A 17,003-nucleotide genomic window follows, 5' to 3' on the forward strand; every position below is an offset into this window, starting at 1 on the left:
GGAGACAGTGAAGGACAGGGAAGCCTGGCGCGCTGCAGTCCATGGGCTCACAAAGAGCTGGACACGACTGAGCGACTGCACAACAGTCCTGCCCTTCCCTCTTCCCCTGGGGAACAAAAGACTGAGCATGTTCCTGCCTTGTGGATGGAGTCCTTTCCTCCAGAGATGTTGGGAGAGGGGGATGCACTGTGCCTGCCTTTTAACGATTTATTCTAGGGCCCTTCTTTGTTGAGGTATAGCATGAGTCCAGTGGTACCTTTTGACTTTTCCTTGCCTGAACATATAGTAGGCCTCTTTCCCTGTTGTCTTGAATGTCTCGTATGTTTTTCAGACATTATTTTAGTGTATATGTTTTGATACTTAAGAAATTCTACCCTTTATTTTTTTCTGACTTGAACTCTCTGTTGTTTCCTCTCCCTTTGTGAAGCATCCTATAGAAGAAGTTCATCTGCGCCTTTTTGTTACAGTGTCATTGTTTTAAATTTGAGTGCATGTTACACATTCAGTATTAATATCTTTGCTAGAAACAGGGATGAAACTCATCAGGAGGCATTTATTTACACTATGGTAGTGTTTGCTACAGGTGTTGGGTTATGTGTTTCAGGTAGCTTTTCATCTAAATTTTAAATAAATGTGAATGTTTTCTAACTTGCCACATCCTCCCCTGTCCTAGGGTTGGACTGGTCTGAAGAGAGTGGAGAAGAACTTGAGGACTCAGAGCAGGCCTCACCATACCAGGCGGCCTGGTCCATCCGAGAGACCCTCAGATACGAAAGACACACGTGAGTCCCCCTCTTCCTTTTTATCCTTCAGTTTCCACTGTAGTAAACGGGTTCTTCCTGTATATGCTGATTTTTAAAATGTTACTGGATGTAGTTTTATTGTAATGGAGGTAAAAATAGATTCCCCTTGAGAGGAGATGTACTGTGTTATTTGAGGAGAGCGCTGTTTATGTTTCCTTGGTAAATTTGTTTCAGTACCTTTTTCAGTTATGACTGAAGGAACCCATTGTAATAGATTTTAGAACGGAAGGGGCCCTGAGAGTTCATTGGATCCCATTTCCTCATTTTATAGAAGAGGAAATCAAGGCCTCGACAGGTGAAGGAACTTGCCAGTGTCCCTGGCCTACTTGGAGTCCCCCTGTCTGATTTCTCTGTGTTTTTTCTTTGACCCTGTCCACCCAGTAGCTGAGAATAATTCTTTTTACTTCACCTCCATCTTATGCAAGATTGATCCTTTCTTTAATGTTTCTAATGTGCAGAATACTTCTAATGTGTTAAAGTAGTTTCCAAAATAGTCTCATTAGAGGTTCTTGGTACCTGCCTTATCAGAAAGCTGTAGGTTAATGCACAGCCCCTTCAGGTGTAGTAAGAAGGCTAGTTCTCTTTCAGAGGGCTGCCTCAGCATCGTGGGGCTATGCGCTGGGGGCAGTGTGAGAGGACTGAGATAGATCCTTTTCTGTGAGGCCAAAAGGTGACTTACAGACTCAGCTAATTTTTTTTTTTTTTTTAAGTTCTGTTGAATAGATGTTCAACAAGATAAAGGGGAGACTATCTGTCCCAGGCCAGCTCCTAGAATTGCAAAGTATCCTTGTATGGATATACATTCTAGGGTCTGGTTTCTGATAGGCATACAGTGTGATTTGTTAGTATACCCAGAGATGATTAGGCTTAAGAAACTGACTCACTAGAGACTGATGTATAAGCCAAAATGCCAGTTTATAGTCAGAAATATAATCATTAAGTGGTACAAATGTTCACTAAGCAAGACTCTACGGGAGGCAAGTTATAGCCAGAAGCTTATTTGGACGTGGAGTTAGAGCAGGAAAGTTAGCTGTATTTATTAATGGACGTTGTCCTTAACGTTTAATAGCCTAATACTTCCATTTCCACTCTTGGGATTTATATCCCATATAGTGGTCCCTGTCTGTCCTGTCTCCAAGTTAGTATTGGAAAATGCTATATGTTTTTTTCTCTCTGAGATTCTGTTTTATATGTCATTCAAGACTATTTCCTTATCATTAGCATTTCTTGCAACTGAGCGTAAGCTTTCTTTCCAAGTTATGTATAATATCAAACATGTTTCCTAAAGTTGATATTCACATCAGCTTAGCTTGACTTGGGATATTTTGAGTTAATTTGACAAATTGCTCTAAATGAAGTAACACAAGTAAATGCTCAGCATAATACCTGATTCATGAGAAATGACTGGTAAATGGTAGCCCAGAATCCTATTTTAATTCTGCAGATGACCTGAACATTAGTATTAGCAGTATTTGCCTTTGATCAGGAGCAGTTTATATTCCATTTCTTCTTTAATTGCAGAGTTCTCAGAATTTGTGTTAGACTTGTGACCAATGGTCATTGTCTTTATCTCTGTAGCATTTTACTTTCTTGGCCAGTTTTGCTAACTTGCTTCTTCCTTAACTCACCGTGATGCTCTGCTTTCCTGGCCCTTCTTTCCCCTCAGTGTGTGTTTCTCCTTTTTATAAGCAGTTGCCTTTAGTTCTTGCCCAGCTGTCCCTTGAGTCTTTTCCTCTTCATTCGTTTGTCCACTCACTCAGCATCTTCGTTGACCTCGTATTATGCTTCAGGCAGTGTTCCGCTTCAGGCGCAGGGCACTGCATTCTTTCCCTTGGGTGAAACTGGGGTTGCGTGGGTTTATCACCCCTCCTCTGCCTGCAGCTGCACGTCCTCATCTCCCGCTGTGCTCCCTCCGGAGCTCGGTCCTGTACTGGAGATGACCTGGAGAACGGCTTCGTCCAGCTTCTAGTTGCACTCCACTGTAACAGCAAATGGAGAGCTCTAGGAAGCTGGTCCTGCCCGCCTGTCCATTATCTCTTCAAGAAATTTTTGCCATGTGAGATTTCTCAAAAGGTTTTGCCATTTAAAATCCCTCAACGCGTTCATTGTGTTTTGGGAAGAAAAACGGACAGTGGTTTGATCACCACATTGCCCTCTGAAGAACCTTTTCAAGAACTTTCTTCCTAAACTAAAATGGTACTTACAGAAATTTGGGGAGAAAGTTTGGCCTTGTTTTGGCAAAGGTTCCTTGGTTGCTTAGTTTAGTTGTAGATGCATATGCCAAAGCGGAGCGCTCAGAATTTTACTGAGGTCTCTCGGTAGCAGAAGTAAGTTGGTATCTTAAATGCATTATTAAGGAACAGTAATTACTGCCAGGAACTACTTACCTTTTCACATTCCTAATGATGTCTTCAATAGAATAAAGTTCTTAATTTTAATGAGGACAATTTATTAGTTTCTTTTTTTTTTTTATTTCTGGTTAGTTTGTGACTCACTTGAGAAATCATTGCTTATGCCAGGATTATGAAGCTATCTTCTCATAATATCTTTTAAAAGATTTATTGTTTTACTGGCAGTCTTTGTGGAATTTATTTTTGTATATATTATATGTGATGTGAAGGACCAAGGATCATTTTTTTTCCAATATGACTTTTCTATTTATGCAACACTATTGAACACTTGCTTTCCATTGCATTGGAACCCTTGACATATGTGTGTTTGTCCATTTGTGCATTTTCTAATCTCTTCCATTGGCCTGTTTGTCCTTGTGCCAGTACCTCAAAGTTTTAATTAAAATAGCTTCATAATAGATTTTAATCTTTCTAAAGAAAGCTTTTGGTTTCATTGCTTTTTCTACCTTTTTAATTTCTTATTTTTTGTTTCATTGCTTTCTTTTCTTTTTTATTTGGCTCCACCATGCGGCATCTTCCCTGATCAGGGATTGAACCCCTGCCTCCTGCGCTGGGGTGTGGAGCCTTAACCACTGGACCGTCAGGAAAGTCCTATTTTGTTGCTTTCTGTTCTTTATTGTTTTTTTCTGTTTGGCTTTAATTTTTTAAATTTTTTAAGATAATAGCTTAAGTCATGTAAATCTGAGATATTTCTGGCATAGATGCTTGGTGCTGTTCATTTTCCTCTAAACACTGGATTTAGCTGCATCCTACAAATTTTGGTATGACATGTTTTCATTTTTATTAAGTTCAAAATACTTTCTAATACCCTCCCCACCTCCTTTTTTTTTTTTTAATCGCCATGCAGCCTGTGGGATCTTAGTTCCCTGATCAGGGGTTGAATCCAGGCCCTTGGCAGTAAGATCTAGAAGTCCTAACCACTGGACCACCAGGGAATTCTAATACCCCTTTTGATGTCTTGTTTGATCTATGGGTTATTTACAAGTGATATTTAGTTTACACATATTTGGAGATTTATCAGGAATTGGTTTCTCATTTAATTGTACTGTGATCAGAGATCACATTTAGATTACAGCGTTCTGTAAATGTCAGGTCAACTTGGTTAATAGTGTTGAGGTTTTCTCTGATTTTCTTTCTTTTAGTCTTTGGTGATTTCCTTTCATTTTGTTCTATCAATTACTGAGAATGGGATGTTGAAACCTCTATTTGACCTTTTTTTTTTTTTTTTTTTAGGAAGATTACATATCTTCTTTATTTTTAAATTATCCTTAATGTTACTACATTTGCCAATATGTTTATACATGCTTGAATGTGAAAGACGGGGTCAGGCAACGTAGATGAAGCACAGGACTGCCAGCTCCTGAGTAAGGCTGCCGGTATCATTGTTCGAAAAGTTTCTATTGCGGTCTTTTTTCTACCATGAGAGACTAAGCAGAATCCTCTTTTATTATTCAATTTATTTAAACTAAAAAACAAATAAAATGCCCTAAAACATAGCTCACCCATTTTTCCTCCCATATACCTCTGTCTCTGGCATCCACCAATCAAATCTTTAGTGAAAGATTCCACGTACAAGGAGAATGGCGTTTATTTCTGACTTATTTCATTGAGCATAATGCCCTTGATGTCCCTCCATGTTGTCACGAATGACAGAATTTTTGTTTTTGTGGCTGAATAATATTCTCTTCTGTACATCTGCTGCAGTTTCCTTATCCATTCATCCGTGTGTAGACACTTAGGTTGCTCCCACATCTTGGCTTTTGTGAGGAATGATGTAGTGAACCTGGGGATGCTGATATCTCTTTGAGACAGTGATTTCATTTCCATCGATTATATGTCCCCAGAGGTGAGACTGCTCGGTCTTACGTATGGTAATTAATTCTGTTCTATTTTTCATTTTTTGAAGACTGTTTAGACTGTTTCCCAAGTGTCTGCTCCAGTTTACATTCCCACCACCAACAGTGTACAAGGGTTCTTTTTTCTCTACAGCCTCACCAACTCTTGTTATTTCTTTTTGATAGTAGGTATTCCAACAGGTTTGAGGTGACATCTTACTTTAGTTTTTATTTTTGTTTTGTTTCGTTTTTTGGCTGCGCCCTGCAGCATGTGGGATCTTAATTCCCTGACCTGGGATCAAACCCATGCCTCCTGTATTGGAAGCATGGAATCTTAACCACTGAACCACCAGGGAAGCCCTCTAACTCTTTAAACATTTTGTAGAATTCACCAGTGAATCCATCTGGTCCTGAATTTTTTCTTTGTGGAAAGTTTCTGCTCTTTTGTTGTTTTAATAAATTAATGTGAATTTTATTTGTAAAATTTCTTGTTGCTCTGAGATTACAGACAAGCCTAAAGTCTTAGGAAATCATGTTCAGAATTTTACTGCCATGTACGTGGGGCTATTAGTAGCATCTTGATTAGTAGCATCTTAATATTTTACACATATTATTTCTCTTAACCGTGGGAGATAGAGGAGCCAGCTATATCTCTCATTTCACCAATGAGAAAATTTAAAGAAGGAAGGAAACTTAACACTTACTGAGGAATGCTGTAGGTGCAAGCTCTTGTCACTGCTGGTTAATGATAGGAACTGGCCTTTCTTGTCCTAGTTGGGTAATCTTCCTCAGAACTAGATCTGAAGAATGTACTTGCATGCTCCGTCCTGTCGGACTCTTTGCAACCCCGCGGACGATAGCCTCCCAGGCTCCTCTGTCCAAGGGATAATCCTGGCAAAAAGAGTGGAGTGGGTTGCCATTTCCTGCTGTAGGGGATCTTCCCAACCCAGGGATCGAATCCAAGTCTCCTGCATTGGCAGGTGGATTCTTAATCACTGAGCCGCCTGGGGAGCCCCTGGAAGTATCACTCTCAAGCCGTCTTAGAGGGGAAGTCACCCTGAAGACTTTCCAGTTTAGGACCACACCAAGGGTGGTCTCTGGACCTATGCTAGTCTGCAAACTGCCAGTTACTGGGCCACAGCAAGATAAATACGAAAGTTATGAATAAGCTGTGAAAACTTCTATCACGATACAACATGCCTCTACATCCAGGTGCAGCTTCCCAAGGTTAACTTGAGAACCATTCATTCAGTCCGTTTTCTCTGCGGTGATAGTCTTTTTAAATAACAGTGTTGGCATTTGATTATTCACCGTACCTTTATTTTCCCTTTAAGATTTACTGTTTCTCTCCTCTTTCTATTATGGCACTTCCATTCTCTTAGTTATGCAGATTCAAAGTCATTATTGGCTTTCTTATCCTTCATACCCAGTCACCAAATTCTTTTGTGATAATGACCCTTATGGGTCTTGCTCTCTCTTTTATCTCTGTGGCCTTTTAGTTACTCCCAGTTGTTAGCTGTTGATTTTGAAATCTGTATCTCTTCCCTAAATGTGCTCAAGTTTATAATTTCCAACGGTTTTTCTACCACTCCCATTGATGGCTCCTCTGCATTTTGAATTATGTAGGTCTAAAATGGAATTTGAGCTTCTCAGGTGGCTCAGTGGTAAAGAATCCTTCTGCCAATGCAGGAGATGGGGGTTCACCCCCAGATTCGGGAGGATCCCCTGGAGGAGGAAATGGCAGCACACTCTGTTATTGCATGCGTGCTAAGTCACTTCAGTCGTGTCTGACTCTTTGCGATCCTATGAACTATATATAGCCCACCAGGCTCCTCTGTCCATGGGATTCTCCAGGCAAGAATACTGGAGAACCTTGTTGGTTGCCACGCCCTCCTCCAAGGGATCTCCCCAACCCAGGGATCCAACCTGAATCTCTTACATCTCCTGCATTGGCAGGAGGATTCTTTACCGTTAACTCTGGGAAGCCCTCCAGTAATCTTGCCATGGACAGAGGAGCCTGGTGGTCTGTAGTCTGTGGGGCTGCAAAGAGACGGACTTGGCTGTGCATGTATGCATGCAATATGGAATTAATTTCCTAATTTTTATGGAATTTATTTCCCAAATTTTCTCTCGCTGCTGTTTCCTGGTCTTTGCCAGTGGAACTGCTGGGTGATAATTGTCCCTTCCTTCTTCCCTGCCCAGCTGACAAATCTTTAATACATGCAGATGACCTCTCATGTTCTCCAGTCCTGCTGCTGCCATCTTGGTATGGGGTCTTCGTTATTTCTTACCTGGAATTTTTTGTTTGTTTGTTTGTTTATTGGCTGTGCTGAGTCTTTGTTGCTGCTAGGGCTTTTCTCTCGGGGTGAGCAGGCACTGCTCCTCATTGCACTGGCTTCTCTTGCTGTAGGTTCTCGTGTGCAGGTTCAGTAACTGGTGCGTTTGCTTAGCAGGTGCAGTTCTCGGGCTCTGGAGCACAGGCTCATTAGTTGTGGTGCACAGGCTTAGCTGCTCGGAGGCAGGTGGGATCTCCCTGGACCAGGGATCACACCCATGTCCCCTGCATTAGCAGGCGGATTCTTTACCCCTGAGCCACCAGGGAAGCCCTTCCCTGGGTTTTTGTAATAACCTCTTCATTACTCTTTTCTTCTCTTTCTCCCGTTTGTATCCGCCCATGTGTGGTCTTTCTCATGCACAGCTCCGTTACTGTTACCTGTATTCTTAATAATCTACAGGGTTCTTCATTGCCTGTAGAATCAAGGTTAAGTTCTTTAATCTGGCCTTTATGTTTGGCCTTATCCGTCAGTACTCTGCATATCCCACTCCGTAGCCCACCTAAGCTCTTCAGTCCTTGCTGTTCCCCATCCTGTCCATCTCTGTATCTTGGCTTATTGCTTTATCCTTCTGAGATCCCTTTCTTTCCTCATCTTCAGATTCCACCTTTTCTTCAAGGCTCCGTTCTGTTGTCATTTACTCTACAGAGCCTTTCATCCAGGAGTCTTTTCAGTAGACGTTAAAAGCATTTTATCTGTACCTCTCCTATGTTACTTGTTGTTCTCTATCTCATATTAAACATACTAACAGCATTTACTGGCCCTGTCAGAACTCTCAAATGGAGACCTGCTATGAGACTTAGGGAGCAATTAAAAGATTCCTGCGTCCTATCCCATGGAAGTTCTGGGTCAATAGATCTAGGGTGGCTTTCCCAGGTGGCTCTCGTGATAAAGAATCCGCCTGCCAGTGCAGGAGACATAAGAGACATGGGCTTAATCCTTGGGTCCAGAAGATCCCCTGGAGGAGGGCATAGCAGCCCACTCCAGTATTCTTGCCCGGAGAACCCCATGAACGGAGAGAGGAGCCTGGCGGGTTACAGTCCATAGGGATGCAGAGAATTGGACATGACTGAAATGACTTAGCACACATGCATGCATATCTAGGGTAGGTCTTGGGAAATTGAAATTTTAAATAGCTCCTAGCTTTTCACAAAGCATGACAGACATAGAGCAAATGTTGAATGTCAAATAGAGGGAAACATTGAAGTGAGATCCTTCAGTTGGTATATCTGTAGTAAAAACTGTGCTGAAGAAAACGTGACTTAGGACATATACTAAACAGAAGTTTACAGAGTTGCTGGTTATAAGCTATTCTGAAGGAAAGAGGGGTAATACCACTCAAGAAGAGAAGAGAAACCCAGCAGGATTTACCGCAAGTTAGTAAGATACTATATATTGTTGGAGTGTCACACGTGTGTTGTTTATGTTATGATATAAGAGAAGGAAGGTAATATATAATATAAGACAGTTGGTTTTCCAGTCTTATGTGTATTATTCCTAATAGTTTAAAAAAAAAAAATGAGGTCACATTTGTTCCCTAGGAAAATGACTTTGTTAACCTCCCTGGTGGTAGACACCGCTAACTAACCACCATACTGTTTCTCTTTGAGCCTGATGTACTCTCAGCATCCTTTTCAACATAGTCTTCCAGCCAGGGCCACCCATCAGTCAGTATTAGCATAAAGACAAAAAGTGCTCATTTGCTCAGCTGGGTCTGACTCTTTGCAACCCCATGGACTCTAGCCCACCAGACTCCTCTGTCCATGGGATTTTCCAGGCAAGAATACAAGAATATCCCCTGGAATATCCTCCAGGGGATATTCCTGACCCAGGGATCGAACCCACATCACTGGCGTCTCCTGCATTTGCAAGCGGATTCTTTACCACTGCACCACCTGGGGAACCCAAAGACAGAAAAGCCTCTGTAATTCCCTAGGATGTGAAATGTTGTTTAGGATATTTCCTTAGTTTGAACAAATGCTGTAGAATGATTGTGATCCCTACAATCAAAATTCTTTCAGTACTTAACAAAAGAAGGTGGTTAAAAATCAGTGCATCTGAAAGGGCAGCTCTTTGATGTATTCACTGCTCCATTTCTGGTACGACCTATCTTTAGTGAAATTATGCTGAGTGTTTCATCATAACCCTCATGTCATTTATTCAGACTTTTTAGTAAATAGAGGTAAAGAAATTATTTTCTTCCCGCAGATACCTCTTCACTTAAAATTGAGAAGACACTGATGCATGAAATGTCCTAATTATGACAGACTAAGAAGTTTAAGCCTCTTAGCGCATTGGATTGTCTCTACTGCCCACTTACTGTTAAAACACTGTACTCGTTTTCAGCTGCTCTACTGAAATTCTCTTCCTCTCGTTTCACTGTGTGTGTTCATGAGCCACCAGTTTTGGCCCTGTTCATCCTGCCCCCTTTCCTCAACCTGCTTTTCCCTTTTCTAAAATGCACCTCCCATGTAATCAAGTTTTCTGCTTCTCTCCCTCCACTTTCTAGGTCGGATGATGATGACACGGAGAGTAGGAGCTCCAGGGTGACCCAACTTTGCACTTACTTTCAGCAGAAATATAAGCACCTCTGCCGCCTGGAGCGGGCAGACTCTCGTCAAAAGAAATGCCGGCACACGTTCAGGAAGGCCTTGCTGCAGGCGGCCAGTAGAGAACCGGAGGGTACTGGCCAGCTGATCCAGGAACTGCAGAGAGCTACATGCAGTCGAGCCAGGTCAGAGCGCCGCACAGCCGCCTGTTTCTAAGAACTCACCTTGTCTGTTTTCTCTAGTTTTTGAGAGGATGGTCAGGACACAGAAAGTGATGGACATATTATCCCGGAGTACTTAAGCGCTGTATTTTGGTTTTGTTGCTCAAAGCTCTACAGCGATGGCAAAATAACCCTGCCACCAGCTGACTGTAAAAAAAAAAAAAAGTATTGCTAGAATTTTGCTGGAGTTCGATTAGAATTTATTTAGTGGAGAATTTGAGAATGCTCCCTGTCTTTAAAAAAATACAATGCTTAAAAAATTTCTTGTTAAGTAATTTCTTGTAAAAGTAATACTTAACAGTTTTTTTTTAACTACCAAAGTGATATTTTATGTTTTTGACTTACATAAGCATTTTCTTATATAAGCATTTCCATTATATTTTCTGGTAATATATACATTATCCCAAATATCATATTCAGAATGTTTAATTACTTTGGATTTCTTTGGGGGAAAAAAATCCCGTCTGTTTATAATGAAGATATTTGCTTATTGTGAAAGTTTGAAAAATATGGAAAATAGTAGAATATCTCCATAATATCACCATTCACAAGACAGAATGAGCACTATGAATATTTTTATTCTGTTTCCTTCTAGTATTTTTCTGTGTGTGTGTGTTTGTGTGTTTGTGTGTGTGTGTGCAAATAAACATTATATATGTAAGACATTTTGGGGTTTATATACCTAAATATTAACAGTATTAGCTCAAGATGATGGGATTATTGATAAAGTTTAAAAAAATTTGTAGTTTGTATATTTTAATTTTTCAAGGATGATCATAAGTCATTTGGCGGAAAAAGGGTTTAAAATAAGCCAAAAACTAAAAATTAACCTTTGCTTTGTAGCTATTGGTACATTGATATATTGATACATTGATATATATTGATATATATATATTGATATATTCCTTACATAACTATACTGTAATATTTGAAATTTCATTTTCATTTTGTGTATTTTGATTTTCATTATATGTGCTTTAACAAAGTAACCTATTTTCCAGTAGAGTATCTCAAAAAAATAATATGCCCTTAAGAATTTTCTGCTTCTTGGCATATTTGGAGTAGCTTGGAACTATGTGTGTATGTCTGATATACCTCCATAGTGACTGCAGCCTGCAGTATCTCCTCTCACTTTTAGAACTCAATCTCCTGTCATGGAGGTGGTGTCTGTACTAGAAGTATTTAGGGCTTAACGTGCTTCTTCCGTGGTCAGAGACTTACTTGTCTTTCTCAGAGAAACATTCCCAGAGTCCGCTGACTATATTTGGTCTCCTGATACATACGCTTTTGTGCTCTGTACTCTGCTTCATTGTAGAATTTTATGCTTATATTAATGTCTCTCTGTCATACTAGACAGTAGTTTCTATGAGGGCAGGGACAATGTATATTTTGTTTTTAATCTCCAGTGTTGATGAATGAATGAATAGAATTGAACAAGTGAGGGTCTGTTTTCTATTTGTTGAAAGAACTCACTCATTTTGATGTAAATTTTAAAGCTATCTAACATTTATATGATATAATGCTAAAGTGTATAATGTCAGTAGAAATTTTAATTTTGTCCAGCATGAAGCAATCTAGATGTAGCTCATTGTATATATTGGGTCTCATATATTGTTACAGCTCTGTCAAAGATGTGACATATAAACAGACTATACTGTGAGTTTGGGACAATTTGCTATCTGTAAGGAATATGATTTTTAACTGGCAGAGTCGACCCCCTCTTATCATCTCCCAGACCACCTTTAGTGATGTTTTCCAGAAAATTTCATGATAACCAAGTGTCACAAGACAGACACCAAGATGAACTCAATTACAGATCTCAAATTTATGTGATATCATTTGTTTATGTCCCCCATGATTAATAAAATGTTTTATTGCTCACTGCATTGCTGATAATCATATGCCAGTGTACCATAATCATTCGTTGGTGATAAGTTCCTTACTCCTTTACCTGTTAGGTCTGCAAAAATCAACTCAGTTGACTAACTTCCTCTGTATTTAATATTTTTTTTATCAGAGGCCTAGTTCCACAGAAAACCTTTAAAAAGTTGCTGTTAAATATTTTAGAAATTGAAACTATAATGGCTACCTTCCAATATGTATTCTTAAAATATGGTTTAGATATAAACTAAACAACGTTAAAATATTCTTTTATCTAGTAACTTTGTCATTTATGGGTGAGCATGTAGAATAAACCTCTGAAATAGCTTAAAATTTAGAAACCTGAGTCTCAATATCTCATAGCCCACAATTCTGCGGAGTGATAGTGTTGTGTGGAATCTTCTTTTTTAACAGGGGATCCAGTAGAGCATACAAACTGGAAGCCCACAGTAAATATTTTCATATTAACAGCATCAAAACCTTTGTTTCATTGGGATTATTCTCCATGGGGATGTTGAAATCCTGACTTTGGCTTTATTTTAAGAGATAGATTAGTGAGTTAGAACATAATGATGATTCTAAAATTGAAGCCAATGGTTTACTTTGAAGTTTAGGATAAAGTAAGTGAGGGCTATATTGTAACACTAGGCCTGGCAGATGGTTGAGTAAATTACTAAAGAGTTCAGTGAAATTTATCCATTCAAACTAGAGACCTACCTTCTATTTAAATCTAGACCAAGAGAAATTGGGCTTAGCTGCCAAAATAGTAAAGCTTCATTTTTGGAAATTGTGAGCTTAATGACCTACTTCCTCACTCGTGATCCTGACAAACCTAGCAAAACTCTTAATGAAAGCAGCTTCTAAGGCAGCACCTTTTTGCATTCACTATTTATATGGAAGTTACAATTGTAATAGAAATATTATATGTAACTTAGATTCTTTATGACCTTTTCTAATTAATATAAATCATCTCACTTAAATGCTTAGAAGGATACTAGAAACAATCCAAAAGATTTTTCAATTTTTGATGCTAGACTTGTGACTCAGTGCACCAAGTAGATTCTTTTTTCATACTCAGGCACGTGTAAAGGCCTAATAGTTTATGACATTTGATAAAGTTACATAGATAGCATAGTTTTTATACTTCCAAGAATTAAAATTTTTTAAAAAATTTAATGTTTGTATTAAACTATGGAAGAATTACAAACTAATAAAATGAATACATATTAATTAATAGAGCAAGTGGAAGCTGGCAAATTGAGAGGGGTGGAAAGGAGATTCTTCATTGCTTAGCTCTCTGTTCTGCATCCCATTCCTCATGTATTAGGTTCATTATTTTGCAGATGTATTGTTTAGAAGCTTTCCGAGGCCAAAATCTAACAATGATGATGTTGATAATAGTGGTGACTGACAACCATTGATTCTTTACTATGTACTGTACTCTATACTGTATATGGTGTTTGAGATGTGTTGTGTCTTTTGATGCTTGCCTGTCAGCTAGAGGACTCTTATCTCCACTCCACAGGTGAGGAAGTTGAGACTTAAGCGAGGCTAAGTAACTTGCCCAAGATTACAGAGCTAGTAAGAGGTAGAGCCGAAATTCAGAACCAGATCTGTCTGATCTAGTCTGATGGTCTTCATCACTATTTTCTACTGCTTCTTTGTGAATTAAAAGAAACCAAAATATCACTTTAAAAAAAGCCAAACAAAACCCCAAAATAGATAGACATAGCTGAGGCTAAATTATAATGTAATTATTTGTTTTGTCAGTTGGGGAAATATTAGAACTGGTCATTGTTATTCATACTTGCATAGTAATTATTGTCGGTTGGGGAAATATTAGAACTGGTCATTGTTATTCATACTTGCATATTAATTAATGAATCTAGGTAGTTAAGAGTGTGAATGTTGTAAAGTAGTAACATTATTTGAATAATTGCCCTAGATTCTTAAAGCATTTTAAAAAATTCTTATTATGTTTTTTATTCCTTAGCATAAGTCGGACCACGTTGAAGGAGATGGAAGCTGCAGCATGCAGTGGGACCGTGAAGGGTGAACAGTGCACCAACAAAGCCCTTCCATTCACCAGACATTGTTTCCAACGTATCCTCCTAACTAAACTGAGTGTGCATTGAAAAGTACTGACTCATTGGGGTGATATATTTCATTCTTAGGCCAAGTGAATGATATTTGAAATCATAGCAATTTAGTATTTAAAATAGTTTTTATATTACTTCTGATATTCTTGGTGTTTACTCAAAGTTTCTTGCATTTGTTTTGCTCAAAAACTGAATAGCTTTTTCTTTTTTTGCTCAAAAACTGAATAGCTTTTTTGCTTCAGTTCAGTTCAATTCAGTTCAGTCGCTCAGTCGTGTCCAGCTCTTTGCAACCCCATGAACCGTAGCAAGCCAGGCCTTCCTGTTCATCACCAGCTCCCGGAGCTTACCCAAACTCATGTCCATTGAATCAGTGATGCCATCTAACCATCTCATCGTCGTCCCCTTCTCTTCCTGCCTTCAATCTTTCCCAACATCAGGGTCTTTTCAGATGAGTCAGCTCTTTGCATCAGGTAGCCAAAATATTGGAATTTCAACTTCAACATCAGTCCTTCCAGTGAACACCTAGGACTGATCTCCTTTAGGATGTTCTGGGTGGATCTGCTTGCAGTCCAAGGGACTCTCAGGAGTCTTCTCCAACACCACAGTTCAAAAGCTTCAATTCTTCGGCGCTCAGCTTTCTTTATAGTCCAACACTCATATCCATACATGACTACTGGAAAAACCATAGCCTTGACTAGACGGATCTTTGTTGGCAAAGTAATGTCTCTGCTTTTTAATAAGCTGTCTAACTTTGTCATAACTTTCCTTCCAAGGAGTAAGCGTCTTTTAATTTCATTGCTGCAATCACCATCTGCAGTGATTTTTGGAACCCAAAATAATAGTCAGCCACTGTTTCCCCATCTATTTTCCATGAAGTGATGGGACTGGATGCCATGATCTTAGTTTTTCTGCTTATGTCATTATAATTCTGTATTCAACAATTATATCAAAATGAGGAAAATGGACAGCAAGTAGTAGGTTCTTGCAGTGGCTATCATTTAAATAAAATTTTTTAAAAATAGGATTCTGGTCCTTCCAGTAGTTCTAGGTAGTTTGTAAGAGATAACCATGACACCCATTGACAGGAAAATCAAATCCCATTATTCAAAAACTGTCTTTAGTCCTCCAAGAAAGTTACACAGTTTTACAGATTTTTTTTTTTTAACTATGGGATTAATTTCCTATTTTTATTGAGTACATTGCTGATCTGAAATGTATGAAAGATAACAAACATCACCAACTAGGAAAGAAGATATCATAAGACAGAATATACATGAGGAAAACCTATGTTAAGGAACTTCAGGGTGATTATGAAATCTTATTACTTTCACTTCTATTAAACATTTAAAGTTGAGTAGCATTTAAAAAAATATAGTAGCAATTACTTTTCTTTACTATCTTTCTGATTTTTTTCCTTCCTTTCTCTTCTTGGTATTGTATTTTCACAGCTTTTTCAGCAACAGTGTCTATGCAGTAAAGGCTTTTTTCCTGTATGCTTAATTGTAAAAGCATAAAGGAATAAATGAAAGATATTCCCTTAATAGATATAAAGTAAATCTGTGGAAATGTAGTTACTGGCCAAAAGTATCAATGCTTAAAAATGATGATGACAAACCTGATGTTCCACTTTTAATAGTACAGTTTTAATTTAAAAGTAATTTTTCATAAGTTAGAAGTTTGAGTTTGGTATTGGAGATGTGAAATGAAAAATTCAAATATGGATAGAGGAGTCTTTTGGTAATTATATCTTTAACTGTTTATTCTTGATTAGTATCTTAGGCAGAAATTTTCCTTAAAAGAAAGTTTTATTGTTGTTGTTTAAACCATCATAGTGGAACTTTTAGGAGTTGATGTGTTAGGAAGGAAATGACCCTGCTTCTCTAAATAACAGAAATCAGAATGGCCATAAGGGAGACTCATGTTAGGAGCTCATTAGCAAAATAGACTCCTTTAGAAGTATCTTCTGATAATTGAAGATGATAAATTCAACTGTTACCATTTTCTATAATAGTAATTGGGTTGGTTCTTTAGCTTTTGTAGAATACAAAATTTATGATAACTAAGCACAAGTGACTGAAAAAAAAATAAATTTTATATAGAAATTGAAAAATTAAATTGTTTCAGTGAATTTTATTCTTAACTTAAAAATATCCCAGATATCCTCTTAAACCGCTCTCAGCAACTCTTCTCAAGTTGCACGGCCAAGTTCGCAGATGGACAGCAGTGTTCTGTGCCCGTTTTTGACATTACACACCAGACACCTCTGTGTGAAGAACATGCCAAAAAAATGGTAAGTTCAGATTTTATTTTCTGCAATGGAGGCTTTCAAAGTTTTTTTTTATATTTGTATTTGAAAAATTTTATTGAAATATATTTGACCTATGATGATGTGTTGATTTTTTTTCTCTAAAGTGACTCAGTTCTACATGTATATACATTCTTTTTCATATTCTTTTCCATTATGGTTTGCCACGAGCTATTGAATATAGTTCCCTAGGCTATACAATAGGACCTTGTTGTTTATCCATCCTATATGTGATAGTCAGAGGCTTTAAATGGTTTGATAGCTATCCACAGTAGGAAATGTTTTGTGACTTGGTACAAGCTATGTGTGTATATATATCACTGAAACAAGTTTTGTGAAGCTCTTTTAGTACCTCATATTTTGTAGTCTATTTCACTAAAAAAAAAATGTTGATAATAAGCTATTGATGAATTTTATACCCTCATTACAAAAAAAAACTAGAAAATATTTAGTTACTTAGATATGGTCATTTTGCTTATTATCTATATCTAGTCTATACTTCTTAAGATACATTTTCTTATACTTAGGCAGATTTTCCAAGATCTTTCTTTGCCTCATTTCTCTAG

At 38.2% G+C, this 17,003-nt stretch overlaps 1 protein-coding gene across 9 annotated transcripts in view; it reads left to right on the forward strand.

Annotated features, from left to right (window-relative positions):
- The window catches only part of INO80D (INO80 complex subunit D), a 67,671-nt gene that overhangs the window by 30,550 nt on the left and 20,118 nt on the right, over window positions 1-17,003 (forward strand). For all 9 annotated transcript variants that reach the window (XM_065930736.1, XM_065930731.1, XM_065930738.1 and 6 more), the window contains 4 exons: window positions 674-782; window positions 9,892-10,116; window positions 14,027-14,136; window positions 16,289-16,422. In XM_065930736.1, the coding sequence (XP_065786808.1) occupies window positions 674-782; window positions 9,892-10,116; window positions 14,027-14,136; window positions 16,289-16,422 (578 nt within the window). The remainder of the gene's footprint in view (window positions 1-673; window positions 783-9,891; window positions 10,117-14,026; window positions 14,137-16,288; window positions 16,423-17,003) is intronic.

The sequence above is a fragment of the Muntiacus reevesi genome, chromosome 3, assembly GCF_963930625.1.
Source record: "Muntiacus reevesi chromosome 3, mMunRee1.1, whole genome shotgun sequence".
Classification (NCBI taxonomy): Eukaryota; Metazoa; Chordata; class Mammalia; order Artiodactyla; family Cervidae; genus Muntiacus; species Muntiacus reevesi.